The sequence below is a fragment of the Kryptolebias marmoratus genome, linkage group LG5 (genome assembly GCF_001649575.2).
Source record: "Kryptolebias marmoratus isolate JLee-2015 linkage group LG5, ASM164957v2, whole genome shotgun sequence".
NCBI classification, from domain to species: Eukaryota; Metazoa; Chordata; class Actinopteri; order Cyprinodontiformes; family Rivulidae; genus Kryptolebias; species Kryptolebias marmoratus.
In genome coordinates, this window is record NC_051434.1 from 13,083,105 (window position 1) to 13,107,218 (window position 24,114).

The 24,114-nt window shown below is 46.4% G+C and overlaps 2 protein-coding genes across 10 annotated transcripts in view; one reads left to right on the top strand and one right to left on the bottom strand.

Annotated features, from left to right (window-relative positions):
- Window positions 1–3,816, bottom strand: part of sgce (sarcoglycan, epsilon) — a 10,023-nt gene extending 6,207 nt beyond the window's left edge. Inside the window, exons 1-2 of one of the 4 annotated variants that reach the window (XM_017421954.3) lie at window positions 3,623–3,816; window positions 2,119–2,226 (exon numbers count right to left, since the gene is read on the bottom strand). In XM_017421954.3, the coding sequence (XP_017277443.1) occupies window positions 2,119–2,226; window positions 3,623–3,659 (145 nt within the window). In that variant the 5' untranslated portion in view covers window positions 3,660–3,816. The remainder of the gene's footprint in view (window positions 1–2,118; window positions 2,227–3,622) is intronic. The other 3 variants (XM_017421945.3, XM_017421962.3, XM_017421971.3) reach the window with 3 other exon arrangements.
- Window positions 1,422–24,114, top strand: part of ppp1r9a (protein phosphatase 1, regulatory subunit 9A) — a 50,037-nt gene continuing 27,344 nt past the window's right edge. The window contains exons 1-5 of one of the 6 annotated variants that reach the window (XM_037975651.1): window positions 6,130–6,677; window positions 6,969–7,070; window positions 7,830–9,278; window positions 19,216–19,348; window positions 20,967–21,087. In XM_037975651.1, the coding sequence (XP_037831579.1) occupies window positions 7,914–9,278; window positions 19,216–19,348; window positions 20,967–21,087 (1,619 nt within the window). In that variant the 5' untranslated portion in view covers window positions 6,130–6,677; window positions 6,969–7,070; window positions 7,830–7,913. Of the gene's footprint in view, window positions 1,807–6,126; window positions 6,678–6,968; window positions 7,071–7,829; window positions 9,279–19,215; window positions 19,349–20,966; window positions 21,088–24,114 lie in introns of those variants that run through there. The other 5 variants (XM_037975650.1, XM_037975652.1, XM_037975649.1 and 2 more) reach the window with 5 other exon arrangements.

Here is a 24,114-nt window from a genome sequence, read left to right on the forward strand (position 1 = left end):
GGGGGGGTGGAGGGGAGAGCAGGGGATATGTGCTATGAAGTGAAAGCCAAGGAGAAAAAGCAGGTTTGATCTGCTCTTGCCTGCAGACACACGACTCTGGACGCATTGAGCAGCTGGGAGAACGCTCTGAGTGTCCATTTGTTCGTTCCCACTTGCAAAATGCTGCAGATTTTTACCTCCATTTTAATCCTTTCTGTAGCATTAAGCCAGCAGTTGCTATACAACAGTCCTCTACTTCTGCATTGTGAGATTTCTGTTTGAAAGGAGCTGATTTCCAAGAAGAGTCCCGTGAGCGAGATTTACATTTTTAAATCAGTGAAAAGGGAAGTCTGTCAGAGCTGTTTGGCTGATGTCTTTTGATTGTCTACAGAGGAGGGTAGAGACTAAGAATGCAGATGAGAACTCAATACATACAAGGCAAAACTACCTTACAGAAATGAAAGGAAACAAACAAACCAATCTCATATGTATGTTAAACTGGGCGGCAGGCAGCAACAGACGCTGACCCAGCCATATGTCTGACATCCCCAAGGGTTCAGTCACGCCGAGATACAATCAATAGCATTTAGCAGCCACTAAATGTGGTGTCGCTTCAACAACCTGGGGTCATATCCACCACATCTCTTCTCAAGGAGTCACCTGAGCATGACTAATCCACACAATAGCTCCTCTGGCTCCAACTACTGCACCCATGACATTAGGATCTGGGTTAGTCGGAGACCAAAAATAAAACCTCATTTCGTCGCAGGCAGACCGGCTCCTGAGCAAGGACCTCGGCCTGAGTGCACACTCGGGTTTCTGTGGTCCTGCACTTCGGGCCTCGGCAGCAACGAAGGACCACTTTCAGACACTCCGAAGGGCAAACACTGGCCGCTCCGTTCAACCTGAAGGCCAGACGTAAACACTCTCTCAATAAAATAACAACTAGATCTAGAAATAAGCTCACAATTATCGTTTTAATCAAACAACCGGTGTCCGTGTTCCACCTGTGTGATCAAGAGAGCAGGTGTGAGTAAAGACCAGTGACTGCTAAGAGCATCAAATCTGCTTATTTGCGACCGGATGAGTCTCTGCTAAGCTTTCTCGAGATGATGACTCTCAGAGCTCCCAGAGCACAATACATCACCAATTACAAGTTAATGCTAAACTGTCCACTGCAGACTAACCCGCTGCCTTCAGTTCTGGGTCAAATGATAGACAAGACATACAGGATAATCCCAAAAAAAAGATACACTTCCCAAATAACTAAGTTGTCCTAATAACTAACTTGTTTCAATAAAGCTGTCCAGAAACACAGAGCTTTTGAAGATGACCTGTTTGGCGTTAGTGTAAGATGGTAGATCGCTAACAGGTCTTGGGAGCGGTGGAAATGGATAACCAAGTTACACGCATTTCTGCGCTGACCTTGGGCCGGCTGAAGCCTCTTAGAAACACGGTGGGCAACAAGGAGACGACGAGCTGGCCAAACAATGGCCTCAGCTAACAGAGATCTTTAACTAGTCGAGGAATCAACAAGGAAAGGGTGTCCTTTGAGCTTTCCTGAAAAGTCTTCCGGGTCAGGAGGGATGCATGTGCTTCTTTGATGCTCAGCTGGGAAACAGCACAGACAACAAGGACTGCCAACCATTGCCATGTGACTCAGGCTTGGGTTTTCTGTCCGTGACGAGCGCGAACTCATTATTCTAAACTCAGACATGGAAGTGAAAGTAGCTGCTGCTGTCGCAACGGGCAGCAAGGCGACGGCTTTAAGGACGACAGTGGACACAGAGTGACCAGTTCAGTCTGTCCTGCAGAGCAACGCAAAAGGTAAAACTATTAATCTATCTGAACTAGCTAGGGAAAATGTTTTGGATTATTTCAGACTTTTATATAAGCGCCTGTTCTGCGAAACCGAGGAAATGCTGCCTGTTCCGCTGTTACACACAATCAGGGTGAAATCTACATCTACCAGGGCTTAGACAAGATTTAAACTGAAATAAGTGCTGTTAAAGCAACAGAAAGTGGGTTCAGTCTGAGAGACAGCAGCTAGTATTAATGGGGAACCAGCTGAGCGTGTCACTGGGTTATGACAGGAGGGAGGAGACACACGAAGTGCATCACTGCACAAAACCCACTCACCATCTTTGTACAAGGCTCTTCTCTGTTGCAACGCCACGGATTGCTCCATTTGGACATTTCGCTCATGTAAATGGCGGCGTGTCGCATCAAAGGCATGCACAACGTAAACTATTGGACCAATGAATAGAAGCAGTCGTGAAACAAAGGGCGTCTTTCAGAAGATTGTTTTTTTTTAACGAGCGCACCTCCCACCTCACCCTCTTCTAGACCAGCCTCAAAGGAAATTTCTACATTTGTGGTGTCACAGTTCTGCAGCGTTTTAACAGTTTCAGGACAAGGTGATCAGTTTCAGCACGTTCTGTTAAAGAACTGTTCTGATATTATGAATTTCCACAGTGATTATAACATTTCAGAGACCCATCTCAGTGTGTTATTTCACAGAAACACAAGCTACGGTTTCCTAAATCACTTTACAGCTTTCTGTACACATTAATTCAACAAAGCTGGGTGAGTGTAATTATTCAACATCTTTAAAGGAGGAGAAATTTCAAAAAGTTGTGCTTCTTGTTCCATTTAAGTCCCTGCAGTACAGTTTATAGTGCAGACGAACTACCTAATGTCACCTTCATTTGTTATGCTTTGACTTCTCCTTTAAGATCGTGCTTCTCCTGGTAACAACCAGTGGATTTCTATGGCCATATATCTAACTTTTATAGAGCAGTAATCCAACTGTTTTCCTTTTTACACATAATGTAACATCTGTGTAATAAATGCAAACATTTAAAGTCAATCTTAATGTAATTCTTTTACCTGTCTGGGGTATTTTCAAGCCAAAATGCTTAACACACAGTCATTAGTGCGACTAAAATATGAATATATATTGTTTGGTTGCTTATATTTGATGAGAAATACATTATTGTCAAGAGAATTAAAACAAATGTTTGAATAAAACCAGCTAGGAACGATTCTTTTTTAGTCGGACAGTTTTACTGTGCGCACACCATACAAATAATAAATACATAATAGGCTATAATAGGGGTTTTTTTTTACTCCATATAAAATATTACACTTTCTGACTTGGCAGGTGGCTGAATAAAAGCTGAGCGAGTACAATAAACCGTCATACAGAGGTATGGTTTACTACACAGATGTGTGTTTTATGTAAAAAAAAAAAAAAAAGCATATATATATATATATATATATATATAATAAAATGGCGACTGTGTGCGCGTGCCTGTCTTGTAATTAGGACAATCTGTGCAGCTGCGCGACACAAACTTACTTATAAACCGACACATACTGAGTCAACCTAATCAAAAAATAAAATAAAATAAAATGTAATGATAAACATTATGCGTGTCTAGCTGTGCGGAGACACAAAAGCCGTTCGTATAACGGTCTGGCTGTCAGTTGGGAGCCATTTTTTCCACGTCTTCCCCTTCAAGCCGTTTGCTGGAGGATAAAAAAAACATTAGCAAAGCGGCTAAAACGGTAGCAGCTAGCTAACTAGCGGCTAACTAGCACGGATGCTGCGCGTAATGTCCGGGCGAAATCGATACCTTACCCGTTCCGAGCCACACCGCGACAGCTGCAGCGGACATGGCGGTAATTATCCACGTAAATCTTTCATGAGAAACGGCGTTTCTTTCTTTCTATTTTTTTTTTTATTTTTTTTTTAGTCGTCACTGACAGCCATGATAATGAGCATCCTGCAGCAGCATTCCTTCCTCCGCCTCCTTCCTTCCTTCGCCGTCTCCTCATTGGCTGAACATCTGGATGGAAAAAGATGGTTGTCTTGTTAAAAAAAAAAAAAAAAGAAGGAGAAGAAGGGGTGAGGGGGTTAAGACGTGTTGTGAATTGGAAAAAAGGAGAAAACATTAAAAAAAAAAGTGCCACGCCTTTAGCAAATGTCTCTGTAGGACGAGTTATGTTTCCAGAGCTCGTCTGTGCGCCTAACGTATTTGTGTGCATTCACTGGTCGCACTTTAGCTCAGGTTTGTTTGTTTTTTTAATCTCTGGGTTTCCTGCGTTTCTGATCCACAGCAGGGCTCGTTAGGGCCAACACAGCTTGACCTCCTGGGCGCAGCTGTCAGAGGGCAGAGGCTTATTTAAGAAGTCTGCACCAATCTGTCCAAACCTCCTGCAGAGATGAGGGCTGGGGGGTTCTTAGAGGACAGATGGTCAGGTTTTAGGCCCACTGGCTGCCAGTCATGTCTCATAAAAGGGCTTTGGGACCCTTCATTTCACCCCACATGCTCCCTTCTCTTTTGTGCCATAGATAGCTCTTTGATTTGGCAGATTTGTTTTCCTGTGATCAACACAATGCCATCTACCGTGCTCTGCAGTGCATGGCACTTTTCTCCCCTTCATCCCCTTAAGATTATTTTTAGGTTGCTTAGCAACATCTTCCAGCCTGAGTTTGGACTTGGATGACTCGGTTGCATCTGTGGAGGCAGCACAGCAACAAAACAACAAATTAAAGAAATGTCTTTTATTTTTCTTTCTTCTTTGTTTTTTCTTTTGACCGCGCCTGACTCCAGTCTGAAAGGAAAGTGTCCATCTTAGCTTTTATTTACCAACTTTCTGCTTCATTTGATTTAACAACGCTAAGTTATGTTTGGGGCAAAATAGATTTGGTGGCTGGAAGAAGACTGGACGGACAGATTCTGAGAGATCATGACGTGTCACTTTGTGCCGCGAGAAACCAAACGGATTTATGGTTTTTCCACATCTGTCTCACTTACACCTGATCCTTCAAACATTACACTTTGATCATGCACTAAAATGAGTATTAGCTGAGAAGATATTTTAAACAATAACCAAAAAAAAAAAGCAAAAAGTTCATGTGTTAAAATGTTGAGGAAAACAGGAAGCGTCACCAGGACTGAAATATGATTATTTTCAAAAAACAACAAGTTATTTAAGTAATTTGTATGCATTGAAACAGACAGGACTGCTGTTTTTTTGTTTTTTTTTACGTGTGCAACATCTGATTTAGATGCCATTCTAAGAAAAAAACAATAGTTTGGGAAATTCTTAGTCAAAGTTGATGAATAATTAAAACAAGGAGTGTCAGATTAAAGTCAGCAGGTTATTCATGTATAATTTGAATTAACTGTTTGAGCTTTATTTTAATTGTCATATTTTTAATGAAAAACTTCAGTTAACGTTGTTATTATTGCTGTGCTAACAAAACACACAGCAAGGATTTTTTTTTTTTTCAAATTCTCCATCTTAAAGATTTCAAAAATGACACGTGATTTGTTGAAATTTGGCGATTTATCACTTGGCCTGGGGATAAACCGGTTGGGGTTGAGAACTCGGTTTTATTTTTTGAGGGACGTCATCTGGAATCATCTGTGTATTTAAAAAGGAAGCCAAACATTATATGAAGGGATTTCCAGACACTAGAGAATTGGTCAGTTTCAAAGAAAATTCAAAAGGATTAGAATAAATAATAATAATAATAATAATAATAATAATAATAATAATAATAATAATAATAATAATAAAAAGATTATTGCTGAAGATAAAACTTCGATATTAAAGGGTGATTAGGAAGAATACATGCTATTTTTGTTACGGGGGTGTCTTTATGGACTCATGTTCACGCAAAACTCAATTACGACACAAAACAATATTTTCACGTTGTTTGCCTTTGCTCATTACGAGTCATTTCGCCGGCACGGGTCACAAACTGTGACAGACCGGAGACGAAAAAGAGAATATACTGCGATCGAATTGAGACGGAAATGGACCTTTTGTGACTAAATTGCAACAAAAACTAAAAAAAAAAAAAAAAAGGGCACAAAGGTCCCAATATATTTGGCTTTATGTACGCAGAGATGTAGTAAACACCAGTTCAGAGTGATTCCAGGTGAAAGTCTCTCAGTTTGATGTCTGAGAGCATAATCCACCAGGTGCGGTGTAAAGTTTGGTCAGGACCTCTCTCTGGCCCGCACGCCACACTTTGGGAACCCCTCACGCCCGGAGCCGTGAGGAACACCAGGCTGTCAGTCATGTGTGTGTGTGTGTGTGTGTTTGTGTTGGTATTTACGCCAGACTGCAGCTTTCTGTACTGAAATCCCCCTCCGCGCAGCAGCTTGTCGGACCGAACCACTGCCGCAGTTCGGCTTGTTTTGTTTTTTTATATATATCTTTTCGCACCTGTCACGTGACGCGTCGCGCTTTATTCACCCAAGCAGCCGCTCTCCTTCCCCCCCCCTCCTCCTCCTCCGCAGCTGCAGCAGCAGCAGCGGTCAGTCCACCGTAGCGGTCCGCGGATGTAGCTCGGCCGCCTTTGCCCTCCGCGCGCGCGCGCGCCTCTCATTGGACCGAGCCGCCGAACCGCACCGACCACCGGCGGCGTCCCCCTCCGCCGCCTCCCGCCGCCCCGCAATGGCGTTGGAGCGGCTCTACTATGTCTGAGCGCTCCCGGAGCCGCGGTTCCGTTCGGGACTATTCGCGAAGCAGGCGAACGGGAGACAGAAATGTTCCTTCGGATGGTTGTTTTTTTTTAAATTTATTTTTGTTGTTTTTGTTTTTGTTTTCATCGACAGCGTCCATATTTGCCTCAAGTTACGCTTTATTTATCCCGCCGAGCTTGGAGCGAAATGAATGTAAGTCTTTTTTTGTTTGATTTGTTTTAGGGCTCTCATCATTACTGTTATCAGGTTATTAACAGTCAACTTGGTTTCCTTGGAAACATTAAGGTGAATTGTATGTGAGATGGCTAAAAGGAACGGGGTAAAATAAATAAATAAATAACATAAATGTAAATAAATAAATGTGGATGGGTTTCAGGAGGAGGAGGGGGGACCCGAGCTGTCATCAGGATGTTCTGAGCGGTGTGCCTGATGTTTTTTAATCTTTCGCCTCTTACTTTTATTTCCTTCCCGATCCCCCATCAGGCAAAGCGGCCCAGTGTTTTCCTAAAGTCCACATTATTCCACATCATGGACACCGAAGCAGGACGTTTAGGTTTCAGTCACCCAGGTTGTGAGCAGCTTAGGGTAATGGATCCTTTATGTCCCAGATGATTTTGTTTTTTGTGATGTGTCATCTTTCTCTCTCTCTCTCTCTCTCTCTCTCTCTCTCTCTCTCTCTCTCTCTCTCTCTCTCTCTCCCTCCCTCCCTCTCTGTGGTATACATTTCCAAACTGGATGAAATATTAATGGGCGTAGATATGGAATATATTTAACCGGGATTTCCAGCCTGCCAGGTTGGATCCAGTGGGGTTGCTAATTGTAAACAAAGGCTGATATTTCCTGGAGATCCCTGCATTGACAGGGATGGTTTGAGGACTGGAGACAGGTGGGGAGCGAAAACAGGCACATTTCCTTCCATTTCATACACACAAAAAAAAGCATAACTCTTTCGCTTGTGTCTCCTGTAAGTATTGATTTGTTTGTGTTAAGCATCAGTGGAGTGGATAAGCTTTATGCAACAGCATCTGTTATCCATTTGGCCACCAAGGACCGTCCGTAATGACATGAATGATCTCTTTTCAAGCCCTTCCAACCATCAGTATTGCTAGTTAACATTGTTTTGATTTACAGGTGCCACTTTCTTTTCCCCCCTGTGTTTCAGAATGTGTCTGTCAGAAGATAAAGTTAAGCCTCAAAGTTGCTCCTGGGGTTTTATTAATGTTAATATATGTTAGAGAAGATACTTTGAGTTTAATAAGGCTGTGTTGATTTTTACGATTGGTCATTAAGACCAGATGGGTGTATAAATACAGGCTTCTTACACCTCTTTTTTTATCTCTGCAGGTGTGACTGAAGGATCGGCGTAGGCCCACGTTGGAATGAGGTCACAGCGATGCTGACATTCCCTCTCAGTCCAAAGACATCATTATGCTGAAGACGGAGGCCTCGGGGGAGAGGACTAGCCTCCGGAGTGCCTCCCCCCACCGTAATGCCTACCGGGCTGAATTCCAGGCGCTCAAGAGGGCCTTCGACCAGCCTCGGACCGATGGGGACCCGAAGCCCAAGGACCTCGAGCGGGCGAAACAGCCGAGAGGGCGCCAGTACGGGGCCCACGTCAGCCGCATTAAGGACATGTTCATGCAGATGGGCTCGGACAGCTCGGCGGCGAAGGCAAGGGGTCGCGACGAGTCCTCGCCTCAGAAGCTGGCGAAGCCCACCAACTTCATCAACAAGGCCGACGGCTCCGTCATAAAGCTCCAGCATTCTTCGTCCGCTGAGAGGATCGGCGGCGCCGGGGCAAAGTTCTCAGAGACCAGGAAACTATTTGAGCAGCAGTCGCGTGACCAGTCTCAGTCGCCCGTCTTTCCCTATGGGCGGGACAAACGGGGCTCTCACGAGCACCTGGATGACTGGCGAGGGGCGAGGTCCAACAGAGGCAGCACGGACTCTTTGGACTCGCTGTGCTCCAGGACAGAGGCGTCCTCGCCGACTGTCAGCCAGCTCAGTGCTGTCTTTGAAAACGCCGACCACCACAATCAGGGCGCTCCCTATAAGGGAGTTGGCAGACGAGCCCTCTGCTCTCCTGATGGATCCTACCGCCAGGGAGGGGATCTCAGCGAGGACGACTCGCGACAATCTCCAGTCTGCGGAAGCTACCAGAGCAAGACAGGGGGCAAGCTTCCTGCGTCTTCGTCTTCTGAGGACCTCTTGAGCCCCAGTCCCGGGGCAGAGATCTCAGAAGCCCAACAAGATAGAAAGGTCCACGACAAAGAGGATGAGGCTCCCAGACAGCATTTGTCCGACGTCACCACCAATGAAAGCCAGATTAACGGCTCCTGTGAAGAAGAAGACGAGAAACCCTCAGACCACCTAAAAAATACAGAGGAGCTCGAAGTCACCAAAGCCCCAAAGCATACACATGGTGCTGTGATTACCAACAAGGGTATCGAAGATGCTAATCCCGAGCCGCCGCCCACAGCAGGCCCACAACCCGGGGAGAGCATCGACGACACGGACGGTCCGATGATCTCCGAGCCATCCAAGGACCAGGCTGAAGAGCCGGAGGACGAGTACACTGGCAATGAGCGGGTGATTTTTAACGCGGACGGGGACGCCTGCTACCAGGGCTGGGGGGAAAGCTGCACAGACCCAGAAGATGACCTCTACGGCGACGACGAGGACATCGTCTACGACCCGGGCTCGGATCTGACGGAGATCCCCGGTCTGCCGGAGGAAAACAAGGATGACGTCCCCCCAAAGAGGAAGATCCGCTTCAGCACCGCTCCCATCACAGTAAGCTGGACGCTGTGGAAGCACCACATTGTGTAAACGCACTCAGCCCGACGTAGAATCCCCTTCGCGGTTCTTCCAAATTGTCTTTTCATGGGCAGAGCGTTGAACTCTACGTCCTGCTTAGCCTTGTTGTCTGAACACAGGGCTACACGAAAAGATCCAATCACAGTAATAAGGCCTCGATCGTGTTTTATTTGACAGTGCCCCGCTTTAGTCCGCTCTCCGGGGGGCCTCGACGTGCTCGCGAACACGTCTGCGCCTGTGTTAGTCACGCTGGCGTCGCCGCCCACGCGGTTTTCACGCAACACGCTGCGTTCGAGCTTCCTCGAGCAGCGCCTCGTTCGCTTCCTTCGACCCGTGCAGCTCTGCCCGTCACAGCGGCGGGGGTCCGCACAGGGGGACTGTGGCGCGTGCTTTCTTGTGTTGCGCAGAGAAGAAGCACCGGTGGACTTTGAGGTCTTATTAGAACGCGTCAGAACAGAGCGGCGCGTGTAGAATTTGTCTCGTAGTGTTTGGAGGCTGAGTTGGACACAATGCAGCCGTTTGTTGCTTGCTGGTCGGAGAGATGGATTTGGAAGATTACGGAACAAAACTGTTCGGTCTTTAGACTCAAGCACCCAGCTTAACATTTCTACAAGTAAACACACTTTACTCTGTTTAGTTTTTTGTTTTTCTCTTGAAGTTTGGTCTAATTTCAGCCTCCTGTTAGACGTTTTGGGAAACGCACTTTCGATCGAGGAATTCAGGTCAATGTATGAAATCTCCTCCTGGATTGAACAGAAAACAACCAACAGGCTTTGAATCCACTCCATTGACACGGTGTAGTGAACCAGAACAATTAGCCCAGTTATGCTGAGGAGAAAACTTGATGTTGGCTAACTAATTACCCCCGCGCTGTCTCCGTAAAACTGTGTCATTTTGCTCCTTTGTCTTCTGGCCCCTTGAGGAATCAACACATGTGCATGTGAAACATGCAAATGGGTTTCAGGAAAAAAAAGTTGCCCCAGAATCCCCCGCTTGTTGTCGTATCTAGTCACAGGATGCTTTATCGAAACGGCAAACACGACGAACAGCGCCTCATTTTCTTGTTTTTTTACCGTACCTGTATTACCCCAGATCTATTGAGTCGAAAAGCTGATTATTTGGAAACAATTTTGAGACTTTTAAGCACGGACACCACAAAGCTTGTTGCCCCGCTTAGGCAGAACAAGCAGAATATGGGCCTCCGCTTCTGTTTTCGATGAAAAAGACCAACGCTCATTCATCATATTGAATATTCAAGAGGGCAACTGCCCCCCTACCCTCTCCCGCACCCCTACACACATGCTCACCACCAATTAGACATGCCCCCTTCCCCTCTCTGTGCACGAGGAACAAACAGGGTTCTGTCTTTTGTTTGGCTATATAGTGAAAGACACAAAGCCATTTTCTCAGCCCTCAGCACGAGCCCGGCTTGACCCCCAGTGGGAGGAGACTGTGGAGGGTTCAGAAAAGCCTTTCTCATCTAGTGCTTAACATTTCTTCCATTTTGTTTTGGAAAGGAAACGAAATGCCAAGTATTTTGAAAAGAGGATCGACACGCCCAGATAATTAAAAACGCTGATTTTCTTCACTGGAGGCAAGTTTAAAAATCCAGCTTTTGGCCACGTCCATCGCTCTTCGGGGAGCTAAGTCTGCTCATTGTGGAATAAAATGTTGGCTGTTTTGCCATGAAGCTAGTTTTTAAATGTGCCGCTCTTCCTCTGAGAGAACCTGCAAACCATCAGACTCTAAAGCGCAGATTTAAACTTCCCTTACTGACCGACTAAGCCGCCCCCAGACGTGACGGTTGTCTGCCTTCCAGGGGACGGTGACCGACGGAGGAGAATTGGCTCTCGTGTTAATTGAAACGGCACGCTTTATCCTCAACATCCCCTTCGTTTGCTTTCTGCGCGCGGCCAACAGATTAAAAGTGGAGGCATTAAAGCGGATTTGCGCCTTTTTGATGCTGTCTGCTGTCGGAAGTGTGTTCAGTTTGGCTTCAAGAGTCGGTGTCATCCGAATTCTTCCCACACCTCTCATCCGGCATTCATTTGGTTTAGACTGCTCTGATTTTTTTTTTTTTTCAAAGGTTTAGCGTTGACTTACAGCTGCACGTTGTCCTTCACTTCCCAGGAGTCGGGCAGACATCTTATGTCTACCTGATGAGTCAGTTTTCCTCCCCTTCTCAGAAATGGTTTCTCCTTTATTAAGTGTTTTTGTGTGTGTATGTGCGTGTACAGGAACTGCGTTTTCATTAGTGGACGTACTGGCATATCTTGAGAGAATTAAGCACGCTGTCTGTTTTGCGACCACGAACGTCCAGGTCGCGTCTGCTCAACTCTGCGGCCGCGCCACTCGTGACGCACTGAGCTGAGCGGATCAGAGGTCAGAGAACGTGATCGATATAAACTATGGCCGTCACGCCTCCTGTCTGCTGCAGAGGCTTTGTCGCTCCAGCCACGTCCCGCGTGACACGTTGCTCTGCAGCCGAGAAGAGCTGGTGTTGTCCCTCCAGATGTTAATATTGTCCATCTGAGTATTTGATGATGCAGAAACTCAAACTTACTTGCCATCAGCTGACATGTTCATACTTGCAGATTTGATCTCACTAAACATCCAGTTTCTAAAATAACTTTCATATTCCTTCTCATAAAGTGTGTTTGTGTTTCTTCCACTGTCTTCCAAAGCAAATCAGTATAAAGTTGCTAATTCTGAAAGAAAAAAAACGGGCAAAAACCCAACTCCCATCCACTTCGTGCCATTCCTCAGACTTGTCAGGCATTAAGCGACGGTTGCTTGGCCTGAGGATTTGGGAGCTCATTAATCTGCCTTCGGTTCAGAACGGAGCGGTGGATACTCCAAGCCGAAAGCGCCTGGCTCTGCCCTCCGCCCCCCCCCTGTACACGACGACAGTTTGTCCAACAGTTTCGTCACGTACGTGGATCAGCGGTAAACACGAGGGATTTTAAAGCGTCCTTATGTGGAGCGTGACCTCAAACAGTCCAGCTCACGCCAACTCCGATTAGATGGCACGTTGCCAGCGACGATGCCGTCTTACTCAGTTTTCAGATGGACGGGATTATTTCATTTTAGGAGAGACAGATTAACAGGACGGGCAACAGTTTCTCAGATTCACTAAGATAACTGAATAACAGGTTTTGGCACTGCTTTTATTGTGAAAAATAAAGCAATATTGAACAATCTTGTTCGGTTTGTAGATATGTCTGAGCAGCCTCGGTTTGAGGAGTTTATTAACTAGAATTTTATGGTTATTTACAAGCATAAATGGCAGCAGCAGCCAGCTATGGCACTTCCAGCTGAGATATTCTGATATTTCTGATGGGGTAATTGTGTAAAGCAAAACTGACGGCAGTGTAAAAAGTTCATAACATGCAACTTGTGAAAGCCTGATACCGAGGTTGGAGTTATTTTAACCCCTCCCGGAAGCCCTTGTAGCTCCGGGTCCATTTGACCCGAAGGCCACGGGAGGAAAAAGACAGCAGGGGGATTTGGACACCATCTTCTTCACTTCAAGATCTCTGGCAGCTTAGGGTAAAAAGAGCCGGGCGTTTGGGAGGCACGCAGTCAGTAATAAGCAGATGTTTCTTTAAAAGCTCTTCGGAGGAGGCGAAATGAAAAACGTTGTGTTCACACGCTTGTTCTACAATATCTCAGCAAAACCTTTTTTTATTTTTTATTTTGATGTTGTTGCCGAGATGTTTTTGCCTGAAGGTCAGCAGAAACAATCCGCGGTGGAATAAAATCAGTTTCGTGCCGATCGTTTTTGTGTTAAGTCATGCTGGCAGCAGTGAGGCAAATCCATTGACCCCCCCACCCCCCAAGAGTTTTTCCCCCCTCCTTTTCTATCCTTGACTCAGGTCCAGATTTGGATGTAGTAGTGTATTACTTTGTGTGTGTATGTGTGTGAGTCTTAGCCACTGTATTATTAATTCCGTTGTGTTTTTGTTGTCTTGTTTCGGTGCCACCTGATCCTCTCCCCCCCGGGTGGGGCATGCATTTTTAATAAATTGGGAAAGGCGAGATGTGCCGTGTGGCTTTTGGAGCCGGTCACTTGCCACGCAGCAGTTTGTGTCACGATTTGTCATCCAGTCTGATGCACGTGATCGTACCACCCTTTGGTTCTGAAGAAAAACCACACTAAACAGCATGTCAGGCTGCTGCTCTGCCTGAAAACTGACGGCTAGTGTTGATTAGCTGCGGCGGCCATCTCGAATTGGTTTTGCCTCCAAAAGGTTAATCAGTTGTAGGTGGACACTTTCCCAGAGTTGCATTCAGAGTCGTCCAGTGGAGCATGAGATGCTTTGGAAACAGACGCACAGACATGGGCAAAAAACAAAAACAAAAACAAAAACAATCCCATTTCTAGTTTGGGATTTTTTCACGTTGTTATTTCTTCTAGAAGTCGTGAGCGAGCGTGTCAGTTCTGCATTTGGAGCGTGAATCCGTCCGCTCATGCGCTGCCAGATGAGGGCTGATGCCTCTCCGAGAAGATAGACGGGGCCGACCCTGACGCGACTGTAAATTTTCTGTATTTTCTTGCGCTCATCTCGGCCCAGAAGTGTAAAGTGAGTGTTTCCGTTTGTTTCTCTCTTTTCTCGCTTTTCTTCTCATCCCATCTTGGCCTCTTCATGCCCGTCAATCTCTGTCTGTTCGTGCCATCATCAGCAAACACCTCCTCCCCTCAGAAACCAGCCACGTACCTCAGCACCTGTCAGTTCTCATCTTTTGTGTGTGTGTCTGTGTGTGTGTGCGTGTGTGTGTGTAGGGGTGGCCACAGGTTGAGGTAATGAAATGCAAATGTGCTGAGCTGTTGCAGCAGAACGGACTGTGCCTGTGCTTGTGTGTGTGTGTGTGTGTGTGTGTGTGTGTGTGCGGCGCAGTAGTTAATCCGCAGCACCGGGAGCGCTTCATTTGGGTTTTCCGGTCTCTTACCGTCCTGGGCAGCGTCCACTGTCTGCAAGATGTGGGACGAGGGACAGCACTGGCACGCTTACATCAAAGACCCAGTTTATTACCGGCAGGAACAGGAGCTGGCGCCGTGCCGTGCCGTCTTAGGCAGGGACTCGGGCAACCCTGGAGCAAAACACTCCTGGCCTTACCCACGTCTGAGCTGCTCTCTCTCTTGTTTTATTTTTAAATTTTATTTTATTTATTTCTCTCTTATTGCCTCTTTCACTCTCCAATAGCCTCGGTGTCTCCTGCGTCTCCAGCCCCTGAATCGTATGAGTCATTCTGTCTCTCTCTGGATATTGTCTGCCCTTTTATTTACCGCTGCTCTAGTCTCTCTGCATCGCACAGATCTTTCTTTCTTTTTTTTTTTGCATTTCTTTATTTCTTTTCCCTCCTTCTCATTTTTACTTTTCAACCCTCTCATGTTTTCTTCTTCTTCTTTTCACCTCATTTCTCCTGCCTCGTGTGGCCGTATCAGCTCTCAGTTTGCCCCTTCCCAATGATTCAGCACGTATGAATTGTTAATAGCTTGAAATTTTAGCACTTTTACCTAAAGGCTGTGAACAACCTTGCATATTTCCTGCTGTATTTTGGATGGAGGAGGGGGGGCTCCCTTTAAAGCAAGCTACGTGAATAAGAGACATGTAATTCCCTTTCAACAGACTCTTAGTTACATTTAAATAAATCCTGAATAAACTTTGACTTGATAATTAGTTAAAATGGCATAAATAAAAAGGCTGACCAGTCGCTTAAGGAACATTTTTTTAAAAGTAAAACTAGGTAAAGACATTTCTGGGTGGGATGTTCTGTTTCAAATGAACTAGGAACATATTTAGGGTATACACAGTTCCATATCAGCCCTAAATTGGGATATTTTATGCGAATAGTCTTCTTTTGAATCCAAATGGTGTCAAGCTGTAAGGAGAGCGCAGACAAAGTGCGGACAAACACATTTGCATGCAAATGGTTGTCTGTTGTTTTAAATCCTCTAATAGACATTTTGAGATCAGCTCCGAGGGGTGGGGGGGCTACATGAGGAGGCAGCCCACCTTTCTTGTTTAAATCCTCGTCAGTAAAAGCTAAAATCGTGGATCGCCACCTTCGCGTTATGTGGGTCAACGCGTCGCTCCACCCCGGGTGGCCGTTCGGCGGAGCTGCCGGGCTTCGCCTTCTCTGCGGAGGCTGCTCGATAACGCCGGCGTGTTGGGTGGAGTCCGGGCAGTTTCATTTTACCTCACGGATATTAAATTTTGCGCGCCGTGTGGGGGAACAACAACAAAAAACAAAAACAGTGTGATTATTTTAGGGGGATATCATATCCTTGAAGTGGGCGTGTTGTGGAAAGGTTACAAACATTTATCTGCTTACATGCTGTAGATCAGGGGTCTCCAGTCCTGGTCCTGGAGGGCCACCATCCTGCAGGTTTTACTTGTTTCTCTGCTCCAACACCTGATTTGAATCAATGGGTGAGTAACAGGCTTCTGCAGAACATGAATCAGGTGTGTTGGAGCAGGGAAACAAGGAAAACATGCAGGATGGTGGCCCTCCAGGACCAGGGTTGCCCACCCCTGCTGTAGATAGAGCCCTGAACGATTTCAGGTTGGAGGAAAAGAGCTTATCAGCAAATAAACTTTATTTCTCTAAACTGCCTCTGATCAGACGCTTTAAGCGTTGAGCGGCACACACGGTTCTGGATTTATGCGCTGCCTGTGTAATGTAGGTAGGTTAACGGCTTTGGTTTCTGAATATAATCATTAGTGGTCAGCAGTGGGCCCTTCGCAGTCTGTCCCACAGCTGCCAGACTAGAAGTCTGACTTCTCAACTCTCATCGCTCTGCGGTAATAAAAGCAGCAGGCGGCAGTTTCCTACCACATCGCCAAGGTTAAACACACTCTCCCAGAATCATGTCCGCAATCAGTCTTTCTTCAACTAATCTCTACTATATTATTTCAGAGCAGAGATTACATTTTGTGCCAGAGCAAAATCTAATTACCGTCGGAGGACAAGATGACGCTCTACACGTTCTACATAATTAAATTGTACTCATTGACCTTAATAGTTCAACGTGCTCTTCTACCTTTTTTATCCCTTCCTAAAAATCCTGATCAGTGAGCTGCCTTCAGAAATCCTCGTGTTTGCCGAACTGACGGAGCAAGGCCGTTTACAGGGCGCGTGGGAAACCGGTTTGGGTTCGGGGGGGTGCGGACGTGGATGTGTCTCGGTGCAGTCGGGCGTCCTCGTCTCGTGAATAAATGCTTCCCGTTTGATGTGGCGCTCTGACGCTCCGCGTCTCCTTCGCTTTCCCTCAGCTCGCCGATTCTTATTTCCCTCGTGCGCGACGCTTTCATTTATCCCGTCACCCCCCCCCCCCCCCCTCTCTCTCGGTCAACCAGCGTCCTCCTTTTTTTTTGTTCCGTTGCCTTTTCAGTGCATCTGTCTCTTCGAATTGTTGACTTCGCCGTCTTGCCCTTTCCTTTTCTGTTTTTTTTTTTGTTTCTCCATCTCTTCCTCGCCTGCCTTCCCTCTCAGATCCACCCCTCATCTGTCCTCTTCTCCCTTCATGACCTCCTTCTCTCTCAAGCGACGAGCCACATGGTAATGTGTTTGCAGATAGCGCCGAGTGACTAAGAGAGGCCATTAGGGAGGGTCCGGACTGCCAATGGAGGCTTTGGGTGCAGAATGTCCACGATGGAACGAGTGGTGGTGTTTGCATTTGTCAGGAGTGTGTGTGTGTGTGTGTGTGTGTGCTTGTTTTGATCATAAATGAGCCCTAAAACCAGTCTGGACACCGATTTATGAGGACCTCCCTTACCAATTGAAAACAAATTGCAGTCCTCACTGGTGCAAATTGATTTTTGAGTGTCAAGACTTAAAGAGTCCCTGTGGGCAATTAGAGACGGACACGATGATAGATGAGGGTCCCGCTTCATACGATCGCGTCTGAAGTGTTTGTAAGTGTGCTTACTCTTTTTACCGCCCGCTCCCAAAGAGGCCAGTAGTATTTCTGTCCCTTTCCGTGTGTGTGTGTGTGTGTTCATTTGTCTGTGCCATTAGCAAAACATCTCATGAACGAAACGCTCAGAAAGTAATCAGTGGGCGTGCATCCACAGCTGAGTCAGTCCCATTTCAAGATGGCCGCCACAGCTAATCAACCGTAGCAAACCCAGACCGCCTGTGGCTCAGCCAGTAACACGGACACTGAGCTGAATCTCGGCGCGTTCGCAGCTGAGGGTCGTCGTCGACACATTCTCCGAGCACCGTCGCGTCTTATCAGATCTCACAGCATCACCCAGAGCAGCTCTAACGCCATCCCTTTCTCGACGCGAGAGGGCTTTAGTGTGCGTGAAAAGATGGCGGGCGACGGGCATTCCTCCAAGAAATGTCTTTATGTCTCCAATTAGATTACGTTTGTGAGCGCGAGAGAGGGGCCGCTCGTACGTGCCAAGACCCTTATATACATGGAAGCGTTGATAAAGCGGGACTGTTGTTCGCTGAATTATGGATGAGAGGGAGGTCAAGGATATATCTCGCTCAGCATCGCTCACAGAGGCAGAGAATAAAACAGAACCCTGGCGCAAACAAAGTGCCGTTCATACATTCACTGCAGCTTGTCGCGTCTTCATTTGCGTCTAAAATACGAGTCGAACATCTGCACAGAGGCACAGAAAGGAAAAGAAGAAGATCCTTCGTGCAGTTTTAATGCCTTGAACCTTGTGTGTTTTGTTGCTTTTTGCTCAGAGACCTGCTTCTCTCGTCGTGCCGGGCTCTCAGGCGGCCTCTGCTCACCCAATTGCTAACGCCAAACATGGCTCTCGGGTTCGATCGATGCACGCGATGCAGCACGGTGCCTTATCGATCCGCTCCGCTCTCCTGAATGCCGCGGATAAAAAGCCAAGCAGCGTTCCGAATAACCCGCGTCGGCCGACGTCATGATCGTGAAGTCCTTGTTTATGGTAGACATTGCCACGTGGAGGTCAGGGGTGATGACGCTAATCAACGACGATGGTTTAGAACGTGCAAACATGCCTGGGCTGCTGCGTGCACGTTCATCCACCCGGCTAAACCTTTGGCACACCTATTCACTTCAGTACAACCGGTTCGCTGCAGAACCTCATGCCACAGGCGCGCATACACGCTGTCGTAACGTCGCCCCCTCTTTTACTCTTCCTGTTTGGTGCAGAGAGCCTGTTGGGGTTAGATATGAAGTGACAGCTGACTCAGAGAGAGGAGGAGGAGAGGCATCGCCCTTCCTCAATCACTTTGGTTCATGAGCTGGTTTGTGGTCATTCTTGATATAGTTTTTTTCCGCATTGTTTCTGAGGTGAAACTTCAAAGATGGGGGGTTTGTGTTGCTCTCGTTCATGCGCATAAATTTGTGTCACGGCAGCATTAATCTAGTTTCTGGAGAGCTGTCACTGTTACAGTCGTGAACAGAGCCCCATCGGGTCACATTTACTGCCAGCCGCCGAAAGGCGAAGGCGGACTATGTCGGTTTTGCCCGTGTTGTCTCTTTAATGAAACTTGCAGAAAGTAATCATTATTGGAAGTGCATCTATGACTGGTTGACTTTAGGAGTCAACTCAATTTAAGATGTCTGCCACAGCCAGCTGACCTTAAAAAAAAACACTGAAATAGTTATAATTCAGTCAGTTTTACAGAAACTGACTTAAAAGTTAGTGTGGTTCTAGCATTGGACGGATATTAATGAAACCTTTAGGAAATAATGATTGAATATAAATCTATAACTGATCACCTTTTAAAGCCAGTCTGTCAGTTTTACAGATATTGAGCTAAAAGTTGCTGTGGAAGTAGCTGAGGGTCATTAACAACACACACTTTGACAGTAAGATTGTGCATAATGTTATTTTTAAAATCCAATCCAAGCTTTTATAACAACCTAAATCACGAAATTCTTTCCCCCGCCGTCTCTGCGTCTCTTTTCCAGGTGTTCAACACCTACTCCAACGAGGACTACGACCGGCGCAATGAAGAAGTGGATCCCGTGGCCTCCTCGGCCGAGTACGAGCTGGAGAAGCGGGTGGAGAAACTGGAGCTCTTCCCCGTGGAACTGGAGAAAGGTGGGAAGGAACGCCCTAACGAGGGAGCCGCGCCGACAGGCTACTCCCACGCACGGGCCGTGATCGGATGTCTTTTAGTGTTGAAAGCGTGCCCGTTGTCCTTCCGGTATTCAGGTTGTTTTGCTGATCCATTTCGTTGAGGAGTAATTCACTACAAACCTCCTTAGATTACACTAGAAAGCACCGAAGCGAGCACTCGGTGCTGATTCCCCTACCATGCGGGCTTTTACGCGGCGTGAATCATCAGCGTCTTCTCCATTTGTCTTGTTCTTGTTGAGATATTTCCCAAGTTACGGATTTCGACTGCCAAGACCTAAAATAGGGACTTCAGATTGGAGAATTCCTCCATCCACTCATGGTTATGTAACCCGAACAGCTTGGGAATAATTAACGCGGGATGGGAAGGGATAAAGGGAAGTTCTCATCCAGGGTATTTCCTTTGTGTGTGAAGGCAAGCTCATGTTTGAAATGTAGATGGGTGGGTGTTTTTTTTTCTTCTTCTTCGACTTAATAAATTAGTTATGTTTAAATGTCTTCAGCCATCAGTATTCCCTCACATCCCACTCTACAATTAACTTTGTCACCATACGGCATTAGGCTGGTTGAATCCAAGCTGCTTAAAAAGGTATTGTATATAAAAGCCTTAAAGCACTCATCATCAACTGGTGGTCCGCAGGCCATATTGGGCCAGCAAGCTCATTTCATCCGGCCCGTGAAGTAACAAATTATTAATAAAATTGGGACATTTTGATTCAGGAATCACCCAGCTGAGTAAAGGTTAGTATCCCCCCCCACCAAAAAAAAATCCTTCTCAGTTTAATTTTTGTGAATTCTGCAGCGCCATAGGAGGAATGGGAGGAAACACCCGAAACTACAACCCTGAATGTCCAGGTCTACTGTAAACCATAAATAATAGGTCATAAACACGGGTCCAAAGCTGCCTCTCCATTTCAAAGTGTACTCCAGTAGATTAAATCATAAACTTGGGGGAGCTACCAAGGTGGGGTTTGCGTCAACTGTCGTGTGATTGGCCAGAAATGTGGAGTGGGAGGGGTTAATGCAGGGTTTTGCTGAACGGACGGTTGCACGAGGCGGTAGTTATTCTCCTCCTCCTCTATCAGCTGGAAGACTTCCATGTCTGTGAGTGCCATGGTGTCGTAACGATGCGAATCCAACTGATTTCCACGCCGTGCGGGCGTCCGATCCAGACGCCGATCCGAGGATCTTGCCAGTCGTGAATAAATGCTACGATTCAATGCCTGCGAAAACGTTCAGACGGCTGCAAAGCTTTGGCTTTTAGACCCAGATCGGTCCGATTTTATCCATGGACAGTTTAGATGTGGCGCACTCCTCGCTAACCAGCGAACGCTCCCTCCCTCCTGAGCCCTGTTAATGAGTAAGGAGCTCCTGACTGAACCGATGAGTCACATAAGGAGATGAGAAAATGCTGAACCAGAGGGTGCCAGGACACGTTAAACCGATTCAAATGGGTATACCTGAAGCTAACAATATTCACACATTTGAGCGGTTAGCAGTGTCGTAAAGTTAGCTTTCTGTAGTTGTCCCGGTTGGTGCGTGAGACATCAACAGTTTGTCTGTGTCTCCTTCGTGTTTCCAGATGAGGACGGCCTGGGGATCAGCATCATCGGAATGGGCGTCGGTGCCGACGCCGGCTTGGAGAAACTGGGCATCTTCGTCAAGACTGTCATCGAGGGAGGAGCTGCCGAGAGAGATGGCAGGTGGGCGCCGCTTTCCCGCTTAATTCCCCAACGCATCTCTGCCCAAAAGAGCGGATCGCAAAAAAAGAGAGAAATTCACTCGGCGCAACAGAAGAAGAATTCTCCCGTCAGCAGCTATTTTGTTCCTGCCAGCCCACCTTCACACTCCGTCTCAGTCTCTGTTGCTCATACGGTCACGCTCTGTCCTTGTCAGATTTAACAGCGGGGGCTCGGATTAGATCCACCGACTGCGCGGGTGTTTGTGCTGCGGGCGGACTGTGCGCCATGTGACATTAGGCCGTAGTGGTCTCTCTCGGCTGCTACGTTGGTACACAGAAGTAAACAGAAAACTCCCGTTTTTTTTCCGGTCTCTGTCCCCAGACGGTGCATCCGTGCGCGCTTCAGAAAGCGCGAACGGTGTGGAGTCAGCACTTAGCCGGGGTTTAGAGGACATGACAGCCCCTCAGTGGGCGGGCCGTGATTTCTGCCGCCACACCACGAGCTTCCACCCATTACGTGTCTGCGTTCCCTTTAAACCGATTAAAACATCGACAGGCAGCGGCAGCGCTGTAACGTTTCCCATCCAGACTGGGAATCCTGATGCAGCAGGGTTGTGTTTCCTTCAGGGAGTAATTTATTCCTTCGTGCAGCAGGTTTTCAGAACATGACAGCGGGATTAGCTCAAACGTAAAAAGCTTTTTGTGGAGGAGAAACAGCAGCTTTTTTTCCCCCCCCATCCGGAAAGAAATGTTGGTCTACTTTCTGATGGCGGCTGAGCTCCAAAAGAGCAGGTTTAAGACACATCAAGGCTTTTGATGAAGTGTGTTTTGTCCGTTTATCACAAAGCTGCTTCCTGTTTCCTTTTGTTTTTCATCCTAGAATTTCATTAGCTTCCCTTCACCTTTCATAGCTAGTTGTTTTTTTAAAATCTGAACAATGCCGAAGACACTTATTTATTTATTGGTTTGTTCTCTCTCAGCATCCCATGCGAACGCTGAGTTGGATTTTTGTTGTCTCTGGACTCTTCCTTGTCCCGACCGCAGTTGGGAGGCTGATTGCTGACTCTCGTCAGACTCATCAGATTTGATATATATATATATTTTTTTTTTTTTTACTGAATATATCCTCTTCAAGTTATCGCCTCTCCTCCACCCCGCTGGGTCGGATTAATGGCACGACACATCCTTACATCCAGACAGATCCTAAACCCGCCGCACCGTCTCAGGGTTTGAGTATTTCTGTTTGCTGTTCAACCCTCTGTTGTTGTGGCTGTTTCTCGCCTCACACGGTTACATAAAGATTTATTTTTTATTTTTTTCTTCTTCCTCTCCTTTTAGACCGTAAAGGTCAAGAAGGAGCTGCTGCTGACAGACAAGCAGCTGGCTCTCTCGCTCTCTCTTTGCCTGCGAGGTTTCTGTACGTCCGTCTGACATGGCTCTGCTGGATGGTGTCACAGTCGAACTAAATCCCTCTCAGCAGCTGCTGGGCGCTTCACGGATGCGCCGAACACGACTGAAAAGGAGCCGAAAGGAAATCGCAGCTGACAACCACTTTTTTTTGTGTGTTGGAATTTGTTTTAAAGATAAAAATAGTGTATTTTTTAAGCACACGTCAGCCTCTTTTGCGCCTGCTTTGGTCAGATAATAGGAAACGTCTCGAACGTATGTAGATGGAATCGTATTTCTTACAGTTTTAGAGGAGCATTCTGCTGCTATTCTTCCATTTCCATCATGTGTTGGGTTCCACAGCTTTGGATAAAACTGGTAAAATACATCTTTAATCAAGAATAACCTTTGGTGGCATTACATCAGACAGTGGAGATGGAAACCTTGTAGGTTTTCCACATGTACAGTGATGGGACTTTACACGGCTTTACATGATTGAACTGACATGTTGATATGTTTATTAGTTTTTACACAATCAGTTTTGAAGATTTTTCCACAGAGTTGCAACCTAGAGTGTCTAGAGTTGTCTAAATTGTTAAATTTTCACACTTTTACACCATTTTTTAAACATGAAACCTGGCGCATTTTGGCCTTCTTCCACCCAGAGCTATAACAGCTATAAAACCTTCAGACCTCTCATTGACTCCCATCGTTTCTGAGCTCAGATTTTACCCTTCAAAACTGGCAGTGATTTTTTTATTTTTCATTTTTTCCCGACGTTAAACTTTATAAATGTGAAAAACTTGAGCCTCGGAGACGAGCAGGTGCTTCTGCCGCTTCCAGTCCGGGAGTTTCTTTCTCGAAACAACATCAGTTGTTTTTTGCGCAGCAGCCGCTGTTTGTCTGGCTTGCGTTTCCTGTTTTTGCCTCTCGGAGTGCTGTCAGGGAGCGAGAGAAACACAGGCGTGCGGTTACCGCGGTGACCCCAATGAGCCACTGGAAGCAGCCTTTACATTTCCTTTTCCTTCCTTCCTTCCTTCCTCAAAAAAACGTAGGCATTTTTTTTTTTTTTTTTACCCCTTAGATTATTACAAAAATAAGTCCCAAATTACTTTGGAGGTCAGCAGAAGAAAGCAGCATCGGCACCTTTAGATCCTTTTTGTCATATTTTTATCAAGTAAACTCAGAGAAATCACAGGAAGAGGCCTTCACTGACCATTTCACATCATTGATCTGTGACCGCTGGACTCGCGTGGTAACAAAATGGTAGCAGTCCTAAAATACAAGCGAAAGAAATGAAACAGTCAGAATAATCTGCTGTTTCGTCGAACGATAATGAGCGCTGGTTTTTGTTTTATTCATATGCAGGAGAGGAAATTATTCACGAGCCCCGCTGGAGATCGCTTTGGCCTTTTTTCTTTTTATTTTAAATTCCTATTATCAAGAAGATTTGATTTGAATAATTGGCAGGGATGTCTGCTTTAAGTGCTTCGCTCTTTGCAGTCTGTAGTCCAGTCTCAGGTCAAAAACCCATACGACCTTTAAGTCGAGGCGAAAGGTTCTGGCCTCCCCCCCCCGTCCTTGTCAGCCGCCCGGTGTATCCTCTTCCGTCTGTGCCATCTCGCAGGAACGCCACAGGTTCGGGAACGATTTGAGGAAAGGC